The sequence below is a fragment of the Pseudonaja textilis genome, chromosome 6 (assembly GCF_049901715.1).
Source record: "Pseudonaja textilis isolate UNSWEBS1 chromosome 6, rPseTex1.2, whole genome shotgun sequence".
NCBI classification, from domain to species: Eukaryota; Metazoa; Chordata; class Lepidosauria; order Squamata; family Elapidae; genus Pseudonaja; species Pseudonaja textilis.
This window is the reverse complement of record NC_141995.1, coordinates 25,068,174-25,088,941: the sequence shown is the minus strand read 5'-3', so window position 1 is coordinate 25,088,941 and position 20,768 is coordinate 25,068,174. Positions and strand designations below refer to the sequence as shown.

Here is a 20,768-nt window from a genome sequence, read left to right as displayed (position 1 = left end):
TAAGTTGATGGCTATCTGTATACAGTTACCAGTGAGGTAAAAACAGCAACAATTGCCAATGCAGGCACCTCACAGATTCCCAATGTCACTCCAACCCCATACATTTTTGTCATATCCAGCTTGTCTGAAAAAGTCGCATACAAGAAAAAAAAAAAGCGTGTAGCCAACCATCAGTAGAAAGCGGGAGGAACACATACATTTTCATTCATTCAAGTTGTCTTAGCTAGATCAAGGCTCTTGGGCCCAACTATGAAGGTAACTACTATAGAGGCAATCCTTGATTTACAACCATCAATTTTGCAACTGTCTGAAGTTACGACAGTGTTGAAAAAAGTGACTTGCTTAAAGATCCTCACACTTACAACAGTGGTGGGATTCACTTTTTTTTACTACCGGTTCTGTGGGCATGGCTTGGTGGGCGTGGCAGGGAAAGGATACCGTAAAATCTCCAGTCAGAGGTGGTATTTGCTGGTTCTCCGAACTACTCAAAATTTCCGCTACCAATTCTCCAGAATTGGTCAGAACCTGCTGAATACCCACCTCTGACTTATAACTATTGCAGCTTCCCTATGGTTATATGATTGCAGTATAGGTGCTTGCCAACTAGTTCATACTTACAACAGTTGCATGCAGTCATGTGATTGTCATTTGCAATTTTCCCAGCTGGCTTCTGATAAAGTCAATGGGGAAACCAGGCAAGGAATGTCACAGGTGATGGTTACTTGATGTCTTGCTTTAAAAAAGCATTAAAGAAAATTGGGTGCAATCACATGATGCTTTATTCACCTTTTAGTGAGGAATTTTCTGATCCCTATTGTAGTCATAGTTTGTGGATTACTTGTAACTTATTGGTTCAGCATAGAAGTATTTGACTCAAGTACCTAGTGATGGATATATGTCAACTATATGTCAATACAGAGATCAAACAGAAATTCCAGATGTCTTCTCAATCTGTGCTCCACAGAGCTCATGGTGACAAGCTCAATCATTAACATTGCAAAGTCAGTGTATTCTGAACAAAAGAGAGGTTGTTGAAGGAATTACAGTGGTTATCTAGTTTTGACAGTAGTTTTCTTGAAAAGCAACATGAAAACGGGGGGGGGATCCACACCTTCTTGTCCAAAATGATTGTTTAAAGTAGGATTGGAGTGAAAGAAAAGTAGAAGGGGACCTGGGCTCGGTTTCCAAAAACAATTCCATTTATTTGCCTAACAGTGATGTGAAGTTATCTAATCAGGTTGGTTTCTAAGAACACCAATTGGAGATGAATGGAGCAAGTCCTAAATATGTTTGAGCTGTCATCCTTTTGTTGTAGGCAATGGCTGCTAACATAGTTTACATCTCTATTTTGATTGCTGCTGTGGAAGGTCTCAATTTTCTCCTCTTCCCCCCCCCCCCGCCACTTCTCTTTCTCTTTTTTTCTTGTATTAAACATCACTGTTGAATGGGGAATGGGCTCCTCTGTGGTGGGTGGCAGTGCTGGTTGTTCCCACTCTTTCTCCCACAGCCTTTTTTCTAATGCTGATACCTTCCAAAGTTCCAGCTGCCACTGTCAGCTCTTTATGTCACAGCTGCTTTTTTTTCCTTTGGGCAGCCCAGCCATGCAGCTGTAAGAAGCACAAAAGCTATTGGAGCTATTGCTGTCCAGTTTCCATTACATTCTCCACCGAGGGAATTATTGTGGCCAACACATGTCTTCCTCTAGCTCATCTCAGGCACTTCGGTGACGCTGAGTCAGGAATTAAGCCAGCTATTGCCCAATTTACATAACACCTATGCTGGAATGGGAAATGAATACTGAGATAAAGCTTTTGTCGCTAATACTTTATAACAATGGTTGCCAACCAGTGGGCCGGGGACTATTGGTGGTCTGCAGTGAAATGTGTCCCCCCCAAAGTACCCCCCAAAGCAATTAATCCAGGCTGTGCGGGAACACAAGGCTGCGCCACCCTCATGGCCCACCCACCCGCTGGCCCCCACCCTTCAGCTAAGAGCAAACCTTACCTTGAGTAGAGCCACGCAAGCTGGAACTGGAAGGTAAGATCAATGGCAGGGGAGGGAAATCTGCCCCGGGATGGCTTGCTGACATTGGTGGGAAAGTCAGTCCCATGTTCCAGAGCTGCAGTAGTCACAAGACTGGCCCTTTGGTCATCTCAGAGCAGTTCCTCCAGTCCATGGCAGGCCGGTGCACCTGGGTGGAGGAGGAGCTGCAGCTCTAGAATATGGGACCAATTTTCCCACCAACATCAGCAAGCCACTGCCAGTCCAAAATTCATATTAATGGTCCGCGGGATTTAAACTTATGAGTTTGGTGGTCCCTAAGGTCCAAAAGCGACCCCTGCTTTGCAAGGCTAATAACTTCTTTTCTACTCTGTGGTTCTTTAAACTGCAAGAGATGTTCTATCTTACTTTAAAGAATGGGGCAACAGGATTTGAGGGTGTATGCCCAGACCATCTTCTCCCAGCCATTTAGGGCCCATTTATTATACAGATAGTAGTCCTCGACTTACAACAGTCCATTTAGTGACCATTCAAAGTTATGTCACTGAAAAAAGTGACTTATGACCATTTTTCACATTTATGACCATTCAGCATCCCCATGATCAAATCATCAAAATTCCAATGCTTGGCACTTGACTCATATTTGTGATGGTTGCAGTGTCCTGGAGTCAACTTTTGCGACCTGACAAGCAAATTGGGGAAACCAGTTTCACTCAACAACTGTGTTACTTTAGGAGTGCAAAGAGCACAATGGTTTGACTGTCTGAATCCCTTTTTGTGGACATTGTGCTTGCTAATAAGGAGAAGTTAGTTAATTATGTGTCTTCAGGTTGTTATCAATTCCTATGGACCACATAGGTGGATTTCCTTCATGATGATCCGCACCCTGCTTTTTCAAATGTTCCAACCGTGCACTCGTTGCCGCTGTGAATGAATCAATTCATCTGGCTGCTGAATGTGCTCTTCTTTTCTTTTTCTTCCAACATTCTTAGCTCTGGAGAGCCTTCATTTTTAGCTTTATTGAGACATCTGGGATTCTTTGTTTGATGATCTGTTTGTATTCTGGGCTATCCACAATATTCTCAGGAAGCTTCTCCAATACCAAATTTCTAATTAATGCTTTTTTCATTCTTTTCAAAAGACACTTTTGCTTTTAAGAGATGACTTACTTAACAATTGCATTACTTAGCAACCAAAATTCAAGTACCAGTTATGGTCCTAAGTCAAGAACTACCTGTATTACAAGATCCATACATATTTTTGGATCGTGTAATATTTTTTGATCTTATAGTAGTATATTTTTGGATAAATATCCATAAAGCACCTTTAAGACAACCATGACCTGGATGACAGATAATCTCTACAGACTTTTAGCTGTGCAGTTTGGGATAAACACCCTTTAAATGGTGTGGGCGTAGGAATGGATTTCCAGAGGAAAAATCGCAGATTACAGGAACCAGGAGCACTACTCAGGTGACCCTGAGGACACAGATAAACCTCCAGGTGCTTCAATGACCCTCTAAAAGGATGCAAGTGACCAGCTGTCTGCAAGGAATATAAATCCTTCCATTCCCCACTATTCTGTCAGAACTTAAGAAGCTTCTTGGGTGAGAAGCAAAATGTCTTCAAAAGAAAAGGCAAGAAAGTCCAATTGCTTCCTGAAAAAGCATCTTTGAGACATCCATAAATATTCTTTGCTACCGCCAACCTCAGTTATCTTTTAAAGCATGTTCTGCAGATATTGCTCATGACTCTCCTGACTCTCAACATACTTCTAAATTAGTTTTTCAAACTAATATTAGTTATATACAAATTTTCAATTATTTATGAAGGGTCAGTGGACCTCATAATACATTATTTAACAATTCAGTTATAATATAAAGTCAGGGGGGTGGAATAGAAATATGAACAATTTGTGATATTTGCCAATTTGGATAAAAATCCAAGTTGGACGAACTTATAGGTAGTCCTCTTGAGCCCCAAATTTTTGTTGTTAAGTGGCATAGTTGTTAAGTGAATTTTTCCCCATGATCTTTCTTGCCACAGTTGTTAAGTGAATCACTGCACTTGATAAGTTAGTAACCCAGTTGTTAAATGAATCTGACTTCTCCATTGACTTTGCTGGTGAGAAGGTTGCAGAAGGTTATCACATGACCTTAGGAAACAGCAACGGTCATAAATATGAACCAACTGCCAAGCATCTGAATTTTGATCACATGATCATGGGGATGCTTGCAAAGGTCGTAACTGTGAAAAATGGTCATAATAATTTTTCAGTGCCATTATAACTTTGAACTGTCACTAAACGAACTGTTGTAAGTTGAGGACTACCTGTATAGGTATGGGATCATAATGGTAATACCATATTTGAAAGGCAGGTTTTTTTTCCAGGATAGACAATGCAAGTTTTCCGACATCATAAAAACAAACATTTTAAAATAGGATCTGTTTTGTATGCCTAACAACTATTGTAGTAGTTTCCGCTTCCAACATATTTTAAGGATGGTTTTCTACTGCAGCTTCAACTTAGTTATTCTAAACTTCACACCACCTAGAACTGATATCAGATTGGTTTTCAGTTAACTTGTTTTCAGCAACCCAGAATGTTATTTTTCCCTACTGGTAAATATTGGCTGCATAGCTGGGAGTGGGGGTTGTTGTTAAATTGTGTGAATCAATCTCCAAATTAGTACTCTAAAGTTAATATGCACATAAACAAGTCCATGAATGTTCTCCTTATCTTCTGTGTATATGATGGTGTATATAAACCCAGTACATTTTGCTTCCACTCATACAAAATGCTATACCGTATCTATTGATTGCTATTTTGTGTGTCTCCAGTATGTCAGACTAAGGAAGGCAAGCCGACATCCAAATTGAGTACAAGGTTAGATAAGTGGGATTTTTATTTTTTCTTGCTTAAAGAAATATCTTAGAGAAGCTTTGTTTTCATATATACTTTAGAAAGATTAATAAACAATTGTTAGAAGCACGAAATGACATAAAGTTGAACAAAATAGACCGTCTGTACATTTACACATTATAATATAGTTATATGATCTTACAAGTATATCAGCACTTGCCTTATATAAAAGTTAACTTCACAATCTCCACATATGACTACCTTTATCCATTGTGTAACTTGACCTTGTGAATTTAAAATGATTAATTGTATAGTGGTATCCTGTTTATTTTAGTTCTATTAATTAGAATAATGCAGTAAATTTGCATTATTATCAATAGATATATTTGGAGTAATACGAACAAATAAATATAAAAGAAAATTATTTGGCTCTCTCTATATATTGTGTGTCTGTCAGTCCTCAGTATCTTTAAAAAGATAAGAAAAGTATTTTTGTCAAGGTCTAGGTATAAAATACTGGCTAAATTTTAGCGTAATGTTAAAAATACCATCTTGGAATGTATTTGGGCATGCATAATAACAGTATATCACATTATTATATTAAGTGTAATTACTTTTCAGTATTGCAGTAATTAGTAGCATAAATGGGAATTAATCTTTTATTGTTTGTGGTGTTTTCTTCAATTAACTTGAATTAGTAGGGTGTAATTTTCACACATTTACAGTACCTTTATTTCAGAGAAAACAAAACATACAGTATAGCATTATAACCTAACAACTTATACAGATATAAACAGCAACAGCAATTTTTGTTGCATTGTTAAATGCTGGTAGAAAAAGATATGTACACCACAGCTTCAATTTTGATTTTGATTTACACACAAAGAATTAGCAGAAGGGAATCCAGAGCTGTGCTATTTATTACACGAATAATTTAGCTTCACTATTCTGTGTATTCCGTTGCACTGATGCTAGAGTGAGAGCTGCATCAACATCTTTCCACAACCTGGTCTTCATCTACTAAAACTTTCTAGTTCTTATGTTAACAGTTTCACTCTGTCATGGAAGTGAGTGAAACCATGTGTAACAGGTATGCATATCAAATAGCCAGGCTCAGGGAGAGGCAACCTATGCAATATGGGATATTGGAATCATATGCAAGCTATTATGCTTCAAATCAGGTTTCACAGAGCTGAAAATGAGCTAGGTGAGAGAAATTAATTATATAGGATATATTTGAATTGTTGAATTTGAATTTGAATTGAATTTGTTCAAACATAATCTATATTTTAAGCTATACCTGTGTGATATCATGTATGATTATATTTTTATTATTTGATCATCAGAATTTTGACAATGACTTTTTTTTACATATAATAGGTATAAAATATTTAACCAACAATGATCTTAAATTGGCATAGCTTTTTATATACGATAGCAGTGTGCTTTGCAGGATACAAAAAAGCTTATATGTTTCTGGTTTGTGGCTTACAGATCTTTTCTGTTACCAACAACACAGAATGTGTGAAGCTGCTGCAGGAAATCAGATGCGCTCACTGTTCACCGAATGCTCAGAATCTGTTCCACTCAACTGCGAAGGAAACATTGGAAAGAGAACTAGCCCTTCCTTTCCTGTGCAAGGATTATTGCAAAGAATTCTACTACACTTGCCGAGGTCACATCCCAGGTAAAATATTGCAAAGAATAATAAATTGAGGTGATATATATCTACTGTGACCATATGTCCTTGATTATAAAGGACAGTCTTTTATTTCAGAAAGTCCTCCTTTAAATGTATTTATTTTTCCAAAACTCATTTTTGTCCTTTATTTTGATATTTAATATTCACTGTACAAGTGGTACCACTTAATGCAGTTTTTCACATTCATGTGAAAAATACGGTAATTGAATTATTTTAAAATGTACTGTTCGATTTTAGATATTATTATTAGAATATGTGAATTTGTAGTTTTTATTAATTCTGCTGTTTGTAAAGCCAAGTTATCAATATAAACATTTTTTTATTCTTAGAAGGCCCTTTCAGATTTGCCGCTTTTTCAAATTTGTCCTTTGTATTTTACAAAAAAAATGGTCACGATATGTTTACTTAAATTTCTTATACATTGTAAAAAAAACCATTGATGTAACACTCATGTTCTTTATCAAGAAAGTACTGGTTGTGAATATAAAACGTTACCTAGATCTGTGTTTCTTAACCAAGGATATATATATTTTGGTGGTTACAAAAGCAGTTTAGTGGAACATAAAGCATTAGACCAGTTTATTTGAGAGCGTGTCTATTCTCCATGGAACTGTTCCGAGTATCCAGGTCAGGGAAGTGCTTCCGTTTGTTGTCCAACAGGCTGAGCCAATTTTCTGAGGACACTCCCACTTGCCATTTGTCCCCAGTTTAGCTCAGCCTGTCGTTCGAGTTAGATTTATGTAAGTACTCTACATAAATGGCCTCTGTGGTCATATTAAGAGCAACTGCGTTCTCTTCGCTGATGATGTAAAGCTATTCAACACCACAGACAATACTGCTACCCTTCAAAAAGACCTCGACTATCTATTAGAATGGTCAAACAAATGGCAACTTCAAATCTCAGCAAACAAATGCTCTGTCTTACATATTGGCAAAAAAAATCAGAAAATAAAATACAGGCTGAATAGTCAAGACCTTGTTGATGATCCAAACTCTGTCAAGGACCTTGGAGTACTCATCTCTAATGATCTAAGTTCTGGAGCCCACTGTAACTACATAGCCAAAAAGACATTAAGAGTTGTTTACCTAATCCTACGTAGCTTTTTCACTGGTAATATCACACTACTAACTAGAGCATACAAAACATTTGCTAGACCAATACTTGAATACAGCTCATCAGTCTCGAACCCACATTACGTATCTGATATTAACACAATTGAGAAAGTCCAGAAATATTTCACAAGAAGAGTTATCCACTCCTCTACTCGTTGCAGAATACCTTATGCCACCAGACTTGAAATTCTAGACCTAGAAAACCTAGAACTACGCCACCTTCGGTCCGATCTAAGTATAGTATATAAAATCATACATTGCAATGTCCTACCTGTCAATAAATACTTCAGCTTCAATCATAACAATACAAGAGCACACAATAGATACAAACTCAAGGTAAACTGCACCAAACTTGATTGCAGGAAATACGACTTCAGCAACAAAGTGGTCAATGTCTGGAATACTCTACCTGACTCTGTGGTTTCTTCCCCAAAAACTTAAACCTTAGACTGTCTACTATTGACCTCACCCCTTTCCTAAGAGGTCTGTAGGGGGCCTGCATGAACAGGCCTACCGTCCCTGCCCTATTGATGCTTTTTATTTTTCTTATATGTATCCATTTCATGTATTCATAACTATGTTTATACTTATACCTATTATCTTGTAAGCAACTGACAAATCAAATAAATAAATAAATAAATGTGAGCATTTTGCTGACTGCGATCTTCAGAAAGCCTCAAGAGAAAGCCAGCCGGTTTTTCTCGCATTTTCTTTTCCCTTTAAACAAAAACACTGTCAACCGACAACCATCAACAGCTGATTGTTGGTTATGGCAGGTCCTTATGAGGACCTGAGCAGTGCGAAGAGCGGGAGCTCAATTCCGCTGCCAAAGCCTTTCTTTTTTTAAAAAAATTGCAGGTTTCAATCACACAGCTGACTAGCAGGAAGCGAAGTAGTGCTGTCCCACTCCTCTGTTAATTCTCGTAGAGCATTTAACAAGAAATTCTTTGCTTGCTTCACTGACAGCTCCCTGACCATCCAAGACTGTTTGAAATTTGCACCGGTGGCTCATAGCAGCCAGCACCATTTTAGATCAAGCCTTTGCGCCAAGAGTCAAATGGCGAAGGCGAATCCCTCACAGTCTACTGATGTTTTTCTCCTTCAGCTCAGCTGTCATCCCCTGTAACAGGATTCAGCTTAGAGAGTTTGATTCACTCAGGCCGGTGCATTAGCCACCAAAAGGAATTTTTCTCTTTATTTTCCTTTTTACTTTCAAACCCGAAGCCAACTGGATGATTGACAGTTTGCGCCCAGGCCATTGCCAGCCTGCGCCTTTTAAACTGCCTTGAACAACAGACTTAAAATTCATGGGAGCCACAGGCTGAGGGCTAATTTGAATTTTTGGAACCTCAGCCTTTCCAGGTCAGCTTGAAACTTATTCAGGTATTGTTTTTTTATTTTTTAGAATTTAAATTTGATTTTTAAAATTGAAAAAAAATCAGAATTTTTTTTTTGTCAATTTAAAAATTATTATTTTTTCCTACAAGACTAATTGACAGGAATCTCTGCCTGCAATTTGGAGCAGTCCCACGTGGAACAGGAGCCAATAATTTATCCATATATTATGTGAGCACACCTGTTTCCAGGCATGCAATGGAAGGAGAAGGCTCTGTTTGCTCCAGTGAGTCAGGATCCAGATTATCTTTTAGAACAATGACTAGAAATAAGACTAAGGCTTCTCGCTCCAAGAAACCCTCGAAGGCACCGGAAAAATATGAAAAACGTCACCAAAGGGCTTTTGAAAAACATTTGGGGAAGAGTCTTCGGGAGGCTGCAAGAAATCCACAACCAGTCTCCCCAGTGGTGGCAGCACCTTCTCCTGGGCCCTTTTTAGCCCTTCCTTTAGATCTTTTGGTCAACAACAGAGGTGGTGACAACCTGAGAAGCCTACCCTGGTCACCAAGAGGAGCACCTGAGGCCCTTGTTACTCATACCCTGAAACCAAACATCAGCACTGTGAGTGTTTCAATGCTCCTAGTTGATATGTCAGCAGGGAGACAGTTTCAGCATGCCAAGAGACCCAGAATTGCGCCTGAGGTGACATTCACTCAACTGCTGTGGGGCTCCGGGCAGAAGAAGGTTTTCCTCCTGAGGTTCCCCCCTTCATGAGGTTCTGAGGTCAGAAGCAATCAGGCAGGGGACTGCCGAGGGTGTGCAACAGACCTGTCAGATGAGGTCTCAATAACAAGCGCACCCTCAACCTAGGCAGATCAGAGCGAGCCTCCCTGATTTCCAGGTACCAACCCAAGACCTGCAACCAATGATAAACCTACCATAGTTTCTGACACAACCTCATCCCGTACACCACAAGGCAGAGGGTCAAGGTCATTATTTCCCTGTTTCATCAGTTGATTCTGATTTCTCCTTATCAGAGGAAGAGGGACAACTACACAAGGACATGTCAGAAGATGAGGGGCTTGTCCTGGAACAGCCTACATTCATTCGATTGTTCCACCTTCAACTCTTCAAATCTCTGTTGTTCAAGGCCAAAAACATACTCGCCTTGGCAACCCTTCCACTCCCTCAGAGACAATCTTGAATGTGGCAGAGTCAGATGATTTGGTTTTTTCCGAGCCAGTAACGAAGACTGAAGTCATACCAGTCCCGAAGATGTTCGTAGATACGGTCAAGCAACATTGGGTTTCCACAGGCACAGGACAAACACAAAATATTGCCTCCCCAGTCATGGAGATCAGATAACCACCCAGTCCACTCCTTTCGGAGGACTCCCTTTCGAGCCCGCTATCGAGGAAACTATTTTCAAAGAACCCAGAAGCCCTTAGGTTTCAGACAGGGACAACAGACTGATAGAGCAGGGTTTAGAGATAGGTTCAGGTGTGGAACCCAAGCCAAAAGGCCATTTCGTGGAACCGGCAACAAGTCATTCTGTTGCCCCAAATGAATACCTAACCAAACCCCGCATTGGAGGCCAGCTGGCCTTCTTTGCTGATCAGTGGTATAACATTACCTCGGATGCCTGGGTCTGAGAGACCATAAGATCAGGTCTCTCCCTGGAGTTCCTCTCCACACCCCCAAATTTCTTTATGCCATGCCCCATTTCAAGGAATTCCACAAAGTGAGATCTCATGGAGACCCCAATCTAGCATTTACTGGCCATCCATGCCATTCATCCGGTCCCAACACATCAACAGGGGCAGGGGTTCTATTTCCTCCTCTTTGTGGTTCCAAAGAGTTCAGTGTGTGTGTGGAGAGCGATTCTAGACCTAAAATGTCTAAACCGCTTTTTAGTATACAGGAGGTTCAGATTGAACCTCACTGCAATCTATCCTTCTAAATATCAGGCAGGGAGATGTCTTGACCTCAGTGGACCTGGCAGAGGCATATCTACACTTCCCCATAAGGCCCTCGCACAGAAGATTCCTGCAGTTTTGCTATGCCAACTGCCCAATGGTGGGATTCAAATATTGTTGCCACTGGTTCAGTGGGCATGGCTTGGTGGATGCGCTTTGCAAGTGTGCACACACTTTGCATGCACTTTGCGCAGGTGCAGAGGCGTTTGCACAGGTGCAGAGGTATTCTAACTTGCCTCCTGCAAGCCTGCACGATCCTGGTCGTTTCAGCAGCTGCTATGCAGCACTATTCTGTGCTGCGCAAAGCAGCTGCACTTCAAATTCAGCAGATAAAAGTGAGCCTGGGAGCCTGGGCGGGCAGGTGGACCCAACAGCAGAGCAGCAGAGAGAAGCGGTTTGGTCTCCACTGCTCATTGCTAATACAGGCTCGCCAGAACCAGGCCAAACCAGTCAAATACCACCACTGCAATCGCCATTACGAATACTGCACCCTACCATTTGGCCTGGCTTTGGTCCCCCAGACTTTCACAAAGGTACTGGTGGGTCAAGCAGCACATCTCAGAAGCCTACCAGTTCATCTGCAGTGCTATATGGACGACATTCTACTTCAATCATTGTCTCAAATGCAAGCAGAAACAGATCTATGACACTCTGAGTCCTTCAGGACCACGGTTTTTCAGTAAACCTGGGCAAAAGCTATCTAACACTGACCACCCGATTGCCATACCTGGCTGCCATCATTGACACAATGACAATGAGATTTTTCTCTCGGAGGACCGACAGAACAGCATCAGGGAATTATCCAGGCACATTTGAACACTCAAACGTGGCACAATTATCCCAACTTTTGGGAAAGATGTTTTCCTGTATCACAATAGTCCCTTGGGTCTGTCTCCATGCCAGGACTTTACAATGGTTCTTCCTTCCATTTCAACGATCCAGCAGGAGCAATTCCATGACCAAGGTACGGGTCCCACCAAAAGTCCTTCGCTCACTCCTATGGTGGACCTCCAGGAACATCACCCAGGGCTGCTTCTTCAGAGAGCCACAACGAGTGACAATTATCACCAACGCCAGCCTCTACGGCTGGGGAGCTCATTGTCAATCCCTTATAACACAAAGTCACTGGACTCCAACAGATACAAAGTGCCGCATCAACTGTCTGGAACTCAGGGCAGTCCATCTGGCCCTTCGCAAGTTCCAACATGAGATCCAAGGGCAACACATCCTTCTCATCACAGACAATGTGGCTACCAAGGCCCACATAAATCAATGGGAGGCACACATTCAAAGTCCCTCATGAGGGAGACGGAAAGACTTTTCCACTGGGCAGAGAGGCATCTTCAGTCCATCAAGGCAGATCATATCTCGGGTCAGCATAACATCCAAGCAGACTGGTTGAGCAGGACCACTGTTGACCATTCCAAGTGGTGCCTGCACCCAAGCCTCAGTTCGGCCTCCTGATCTTGGACCTCTTTGCCTCACCCCTCAATGCTCAGCTACTAAGGTTTTTCTTGAGGTTTCTGGCTCAGAGAGTGGAGGGAGTGAATGCTCTCTGCTGTCCCTGGCCCCGGGGCCTCCTGTATGCATTCTCTCCCCTCCCCCAATACCCAAGGTAATCAGGAAACTATTAGAAGAGAGGGCAAACTTCTTTTCCTGGCACCATACTGGCCCAGACACCCGTGGTTCGCGGACCTCATAGACCTCTCAATTGCTGAAGCTTGGAGAATCCCACTGGAGAGGATCTCCCTCAGCCAGGGGCCCATACAACATCTGGAGCCACAGTGGCTCCAAGTGGCCGCCTGGCACTTGAGCGAAGACTCCTGAAAGATGAGAAGCTCTCCAACAAGGTCATTGAAACCATCCAGGTGGCAAGACGTCCATCCGTGATCTGCATCTACAATGCCACGTGGAAGATCTTTTGCAGGTGGTGCAATAAAAATAAGACAGACCCCACCTCAGCATCGGTGGCAAATATTCTGGACTTTCTCCAAGAGAGCTTAGATAGTGGCCTCTCTCCCAATACGTTGCGTAGGCAGGTAGCAGCTCTAGCCTCAGTCCTCTCTTGCGGTGAAGAGCAATATCTCGCTCACCATCCGAGAGTACACAGTTTTCTATGGGGGCCCACTAATTTTAGGCCTCTGGTGGTCGATAGATACCCCACCTGGGATTTGAATGAGGTTCTCACAGCGCTCACCAAATCACCCTTCGAACCTTTGAGAAATATCAGTCTCCACCTTCTAACATACAAGGTGGTGTTCTTGGTAGCTATAACCTCCACCAGGAGAATTTCCAAGCTAGCTGCTCTTTCAGTGAGGGACAAACCTTTGTGTTTTCCACTCAGATAGGGTGGTTCTTCATCTAGATCCAACTTTTATACCCGAGGTCAATACTTCTTTCCACCAAATGCAGGAGTTGATTCTTCCCAACTTCTGTCCAAAACCAACCCATGCATTAGAAAGGCAATGGCATTTCCTAGATGTGCGTAAGGCCCTCCACATTTACATCCATAGGACTGTTGCCCACTGGACGACAGACGCCCTCTTTGTCTCATTTCAGCCCTCCACCCTAGGGAAGAAAGTTACAGCTTCAACAGTGGGCAGATGCCTCAGAGCCACTACTGCAAAAACGTATGAACTCAGCACACTCCACCAGGAGTGCAGCCAATCAGTGGCTTGGGCAACACAAGCCTCTATCACAGAAATCCCTAGATTTCCCTAGGGTGGCAATGTGGTCTTCACCGTCGCCCTTCACACAAACTGGACATTTTTGCATCAGCAGAAGCTGCCTTTGGCAGACGTGTCCTACAAAGAGTTCACATAACAAGGGAGACTCCAAACCAGACAGAGACCCTCCATAAGGACACGCCAGCTTGGTTATGTCCCTGACCTGGATGCTTGGAACAGATCCATGGAAAAGGGGCGTTGGTTCTACCTGATACTCCCATTCTCTGGCAGCTGTGACAACCATTCAGCCCCATCCAGAAGGCCATCTGGTTCTGGGACTGATTCTGGTCAAGCACAATAACCAATGAAGAAGGCAACGGAGTACTCTACACTTCAACTTCACTAAACTGGGGACCAAGGGCAAGTGGGAGTGTCCTCAGAAAATTGGCTCAGCCTGTTGGATGACAGACGGAAGCACTTCCCTGACCTGGATGCTCGTCACAGCTCCCAGAGAATGAGTGTATCAGGTAAGAACCAACGCCCCTTTCCCATGGTTTCTGCCTAACTGGTATTGAGCCAAGAGAATTGGCGTGGTCCTTTTAAATAGTGCCACCTCTGAGGACCTAGGAAATGTGCCATCTCTGTCAAGGCAGCTGTCCTGAGAGCCATATAGCTTATTCATGGTGATTTAGAGGATCTTAAAAGACTTGGTTGTTCTCTCAAGTCTTGTGGGTAGGGTGGATGGAGCCACTTATGGATGGATTTTGTAGATGTTTTCCTTTTGAAGTTGCCTGCTTATATTCTTATGGGCCAGTGTTTCTACTGAAATAATTAACATCTTGGTCACGTATCAGGACCTTTATCCCCTTCACTCAACTTGGCAGGGGCAGCATGTGACACATCTGGCCTGTTGGCCACGAATTTGACACTCCTGATCTACCACTAAGATTTGTTATCAGTCTGATGATAATTCCTCTGGATGATTCCAGATGGCTTCCTTCAATTATTTTAATATTTTTTTAACTTAAACATTTTGAAAGGTTTCTAACTGACATAATTTTGTCAGTATTGCATTTATATTTTAAGGTTGATTTTGACTTGGCCTTTATATTTATTTTCAGATTACCACTGATTTTTTAAATACTGAAATTAAAATATTGTTTAAGAGAAATTTAGATTTTAGATAATGTTTTGAAAGAAGAAATAGAAGAACTGAGGTAGCAGAAGAAGAAGAAAAGAGAGTGAACATGAAACAGGAGGAAAAAAGATTGTTTCGTTCAAACATTGATCAGCAAAGTCTATCCCAAAAGATTACATTATAATGTTAAAACAATCTGGATGCAAATATGAATTATAATACTAAATGGCTTGTAAACGTATTTCAAAAGTTTATCCTTATAAAAAAGATGATTTGGTAGTGATGCAAGAAGGCTAAGTCAAGCTTTCAACTGATTTATAGTTCTTGGAGAAATTCCATGGTATTGTTAAACACATCAGGTAAACCACAACACTGTAATTGAGATTCTTCATGCGCTATAAAACAGAAAAGAGAATTTATTCCATCCAAATCTATGTTGATCACAACAGGACCATATTATAGAGGAATTTAGGGCAGTTAATTTTTCCAACCTAAGTGGGATTTAGGCGTACTCTATCTCTTTCTGTTGGCTAAGAATTCTAGGAACTATTGTTTAGGATATTGAAAGCTGAATGATGAAACTACAAAAAATAATAATTTGCTAATAATGTTTGGAAGGAATCGAGGAATTTATAATTAAGACTGTGACGGTTGTATGAGTCCTAATGCGTCCTGTGATACACATCAGCCTCTTTCCCAAGCTCTGCAATTGAAACAATACTATTATTGAGCCTGAATGCAACAGAACATTATGATTTTTAATAAACGGGAAATCTTCCTCAATTTTATGCACATAATTCTATATTTGATTTAATATTACATCTGAACATAACCTACACAGCATGAATAGTGACTGTTGTACTGTTTTATCACATTTTAAACAAAACAGTAACCATTTATGACATAAATGCAGCTTTAAAAAAAAAAAAGGGGGAATAGACTAGTATGAAATAAATTAAGAAACACTTTTAATAAACACTCTATATACTTTTTATTTGTTAGAAGTCCCATGGATACATAACTTTGACCTGGGGGGTAGTCTTCTCTGATTAACATAAATAAACATTTTGAAAAAGATGCTTTTAGTGTGGTTTAGCATGTATCTAAACTTGTTAAAATATGAAAATATTATTATTGTCGTTCTAAACTACAGAGACATTTCTTAGGCTTTCTTAAACCAGCTGTTCCTTACTCTTTATTGCATTCTCCAGTCCAGAGCAAAGCAGAATACATCACAGTTGCCAAGACTGCCTGTTGAGCAGCGATAACAGATTAGATTAAATATTTGGCTCATGGTGCAGGCCTCCTAGAGAGGTTATTATTAATAATAATAACAATTCCATACATAATATTAATTAGCAGGTACATAGAGGGAGGGAGAGGGAGGGAGGGAGGGAAGGAGAGAGAGAGATCTGCTAAGTTGCAATATACTTCTTTTCCCTGTAAAAGTCATTCTTAGGGAAAATTTGCTTTCGCAGAATAAAAAGAATAAAATGCTGAAACACCAGGGAAAGAAGCATCTGAGCTGCACAGGAGCTGGAGCCGCTCCCCAGATCAACATATGTGGTGACAAATGACAAATTTATTTTCCTACAGAGTTTGTGTATATGTAAAACTGCTGAAGTGCATCAAGATGTCAAGTGGTTTTTATGACCACCCAGGTTGCCTTGAAAGGGAACCAGATGAAAATATCGCTTTAAGCGCTGGACAGAGCACCCTGAACTTTGCATGCTACACTATCAACCAGAATTGGGTTTTCTATATCAGTAAGACCCCAATAACAATTCTGTCTATTCTAAGAGTGGATCAGAGAATTATCTCAATAAACTGCTCCCCCCCAAATTGGCATACCCATGACCAAACAAACCAAGTGTTTTCTTTGGTAGAGTAATATATTTATTAATCAAAGTACTATTCTGAGATTTGATTTCTATTTCTGGAATTAAAAAATGGTTGGACTGTAAAATATAATTACTTTAAAAATATCTGTCTTAAGAATAGAACCTCTCTATAAGAAAGTATATATATAGTGTTACATTTTATTTAACTTCTATTGTCTCTTAGAGATTTAGCCATTTACAGAAGCGTAGTCAGGTTTGTTTGTTGCAATAAATATGTTCAGAACTAACAATTATTTCATAGCTCAATCTTATGGATAAGAATGTCAAGTCCATAAGAAACTCCCTACAAGCTGAATACTTATTTTGATGGAATTAACAAGATTCATAGTATTGATTACTGAGAAAGAAGCTTCAATAGCTGGCTTATTCATTAGAGATATTGACTGTCTTTCTGTGAGGGAAACACAAATGTGTAGTATAGCTATTTAATTATACTAATCAGAAAAAAAGGCATCTTCAGTTGAGCTTGACAGATATATTTGTGCAGTATTCTTGGCAAAAGAGTGAAAGTGATTAGCCACAGGCTTGTGTTTTGGTGGTCTCTCCCTTATAAGAACTAAAGCAGCCATGATCTTGCTTGGCTTCATTTCAATAGCTGTGCCCAACTTCCAATATTTACTTAGTGAAACTGTTTTGTCTGCTAACACATTTGTTTTTATTATGGTGTAGAATTTATATCATGCACTTTGGGGTAATGAATAAAATATTCCATTTCCCAACATTACCATTAGACTAACGTATGTGACATGAGTATCACGTTTCACCTTTCTAAACATTTGGGTAGCCATATGAATAACCAAACCTATGTATTTATAACATATTGGTGATAGTTGGAGCGTTAATTAATTCTTGGTGAATTCTCAATTGATATGCATTCTAATATATTTATTTTTTATTTATTTTATTTGTCAAGAGCTTACAATAGAACAAACATAAGTTTAAATACAAGAAATAGGAACTAATAATTGGAGACAATAGGACAGGGACAGTAGGCATGATTGTGCGCTTATGCACGCCCCTTACAGACCTCTTAGGAATGGGGTGAGGTCAATAGAGGTTAGTTTGAGGGTAAAGGAGTGGGGGTTTGAGCAGGTGACAACAGAATCAGGAAGTGAATTCCAGACATTGACCATTCTGTTGCAGAAATCATACTTCCTGCAATCGAGTTTGGAGTGGTTTACATTTAGTTTATATCTGTTGTGCGCTCTAGTGTTGTCATTGTTAAACCTGAAATATTCATTAACTGGTAAGATGTTGTAACATATGATTTTATGTACTATGCTTAAGTCCAATCTTAGACAGCATAGGTCAAGGTTGTCTAAGCCAAGAATCTCAAGTCTGGTGCTATAGGTTATTCTGTTGCAAACAGAGGAATGTAGTACTCTTCTGGTAAAATACTTCTGGACTCACTCAGTTGTATTTATGTCTGATATACAATGCAGATTGCAGACAGCAGAGCTGAATTCAAGTATTGGTCTAGCAAAGGTTTTGAATGCCCTATTTCGCAAATCAGTATTACCAGAGGAGAAGCTTCGTAAAGTTAAATTTACAACTTTTAAAGCCTTTTTGGCAATACTGTTGCAGTGAGCTTTGGCACTTAGATCATTCAATATTAGAACTCAAAGGTCCTTCAAAAAGTGAGGGTCATCAGCAAGGTCATGTCCGCCTAGCTTGTATTTGGTATATAGATTTTTTTTACCAACGTGTAGGACAGAGCATTTGTTGGTAGAGATTTGGAGTTGCCAACTGTTAGACCATTCAAACAAATAATCAAGGTCTTTTTGAAGGACGGTAGCATTGACGGTGGTGTTGAATAGTTTTACCTGATCAGCAAAGAGGACAGAGTTGCTAATAAGGTGATCACAAAGGTCATTAATATATAGTATAAAGAGTGTGGGTCCTAGAACACTCCCTTGTGGGATGCCACTGATAACTGGTGCAGGGTTTGATAGGGCATTTCCTATTTTTACTATTTGTTGCCTATTTGACAGGAAGACAGTAATCCACTTGTGAAGGGATCCAGAAATGCCCTAAGATTTTAATAGTAGTTTGTCATGTACCACTGAGTCAAATGCTTTGCAGAAGACAAATATCGCTCTTCATAGTGCTTTTGAGCATTCTCTGAGTGGTTTACAGAATCAGCATATTTCCCTCAACAGTCTGGGTCCTCATTATACTGACCTTTGAAAGATGGAAGGCTCAGTCAACCTTAAGTCAGTCAGGATAGAACTCCTGGTTGTGAACAAAGTTAGCCTTCAATAGTGCATTCTAGCCACTGCGCTACTACGACTCAGTAATAATGTAACTGAGGGTTCCAGAAATAAAATTTGATGTAGTGCAAGGGCAACTTACATTTTCTGTTCAAATTCATGGACGTTCAACCCAATTTCAAAAGGTTTGCATAATCAATGAGATCAGTCCTTTGGCAAGAATAATTTTACCTTCTTCTAAAAGGAGAGGCAGGGAAAAAAGAATAGGAATGACAGAATGAGACAGAGAAAACTAGGATGAGACAAATGGGTTGCAGCAGTAGTTCTGGCTTTAATTGTTACAGGTTATATCAAACCGTGCAGGCATATGTATTTTTGTCATAGGTGCTATATGGCTGGAAGAAGAATGTTCCTGCAGCCTATGTGTTTGTAGATATTTGCTATCATTAAGTAGTCCACAAAGACATTTTTAAATTATTTTATTTCAGATTCTCCCATTAATGCATTATCCATGAATATTATTAGTAAATAAATAATTGTTTTATTTTTCTAAAATTATAGTTCCTCATACATTCGTTTGGGCAATGTAGAATGGATTGAATATATTAGATAGATTGATAGACATGTTGTATACTCAGAAATTGTACTGAGTATACAAAGCATAAGATTGAGGACCTCCATGAATGATTTAGTTTTGGACTGATTATTTTTTCTCTGAACAAAAGATAAATCATTTGATCACATACTTTAGAGAAATATGTGTGTAATTTGTATCAATATAATTCACAGAAACAGAACAGTTTTTCATACAGGTTGTGTAGGTATTATATGCTGGTATGAAAAATGTATTTATTAGTTTTACAATCAGAGAATCGGTTCCCAAATCATTTTCATGGAAATTGATGGTCTTCATAATACATTTGTAAAACTCTATTGCAATTACAACTTTGAAACATGTTTAAAAATAAACTCCAGCATAAAAGCAGTTAAAGAATTTTAAGAATGTAGCTTAATTTTCAAGGACATTTTATTTTTATTTTTGATTTTGATAACCTAAATACATTGTAAGAAAGTTGTAAATTCAGCAAACTGGAAAGATAGATGGCTTCATTCCATCTGGTCAGTTGTTCTTCAGAACCACACAGATTGCATCTTTAAGAATATTTCTGTTGACGGTTGTCTGGAAAACATGTATGAATAATAAGAACCGTAGAGTGTTTGATTGCTGCTCCTAAATCTGAGAGTTTGGCATGATTTCTAATCACTTTTATTATTGATCAATGATGTGATATTTATATAATATTATTAAATTCATCAAGAATAAAAAAAACAATGTGTAACAAATAATATATTTAAATATTTGGCAGGTTTTTATTTTTAATTAAAGTTACCTATTTTTCCTTCGAAACATTTTAGAATTTTTAGAGCGACATGCATGCTGTGAATTAAATTAAGTAAAAGCAACTAAGCAAAAACTGGAACTATATTTATATCCAACATCTTATACCACAACTTTTTCTTTACATACCTAACTTCTTTACTTTGTTGTGTTCGGAATAAGACATATACTCACATTGGGATCATTCTAGAATTCACAGAAGAGTCAGTGAAATAAGACAAAGGTATTTTTTTTATTTTTACTTCAAATTTCAAGGCTATCCAACTTCAGAGACACTGAGTGACCAATATATGAAAAGGGTAAAACAGTAAAAGTAAAATTTGAAAATATAATCATTTGAAGGAAACAACTGTTTCTTCCCACCTGTCCCAACAAGAGATAGACAAAAGGCTACACCAATCACCCTAACTGAAGACTAGGAAGCAGCCATGTTTTTAATCTTAAAGACCAGTAAGGTGATCTGC

The 20,768-nt window shown here is 39.5% G+C and overlaps 1 protein-coding gene across 2 annotated transcripts in view; it reads left to right on the top strand.

Moving 5' to 3' along the window:
* HHIP (hedgehog interacting protein) overlaps positions 1-20,768 on the top strand; it is a 98,844-nt gene that overhangs the window by 10,977 nt on the left and 67,099 nt on the right. For both annotated transcript variants that reach the window (XM_087936088.1, XM_026697809.2), the window contains exon 2: positions 6,359-6,551. In XM_087936088.1, the coding sequence (XP_087792214.1) occupies positions 6,359-6,551 (193 nt within the window). The remainder of the gene's footprint in view (positions 1-6,358; positions 6,552-20,768) is intronic.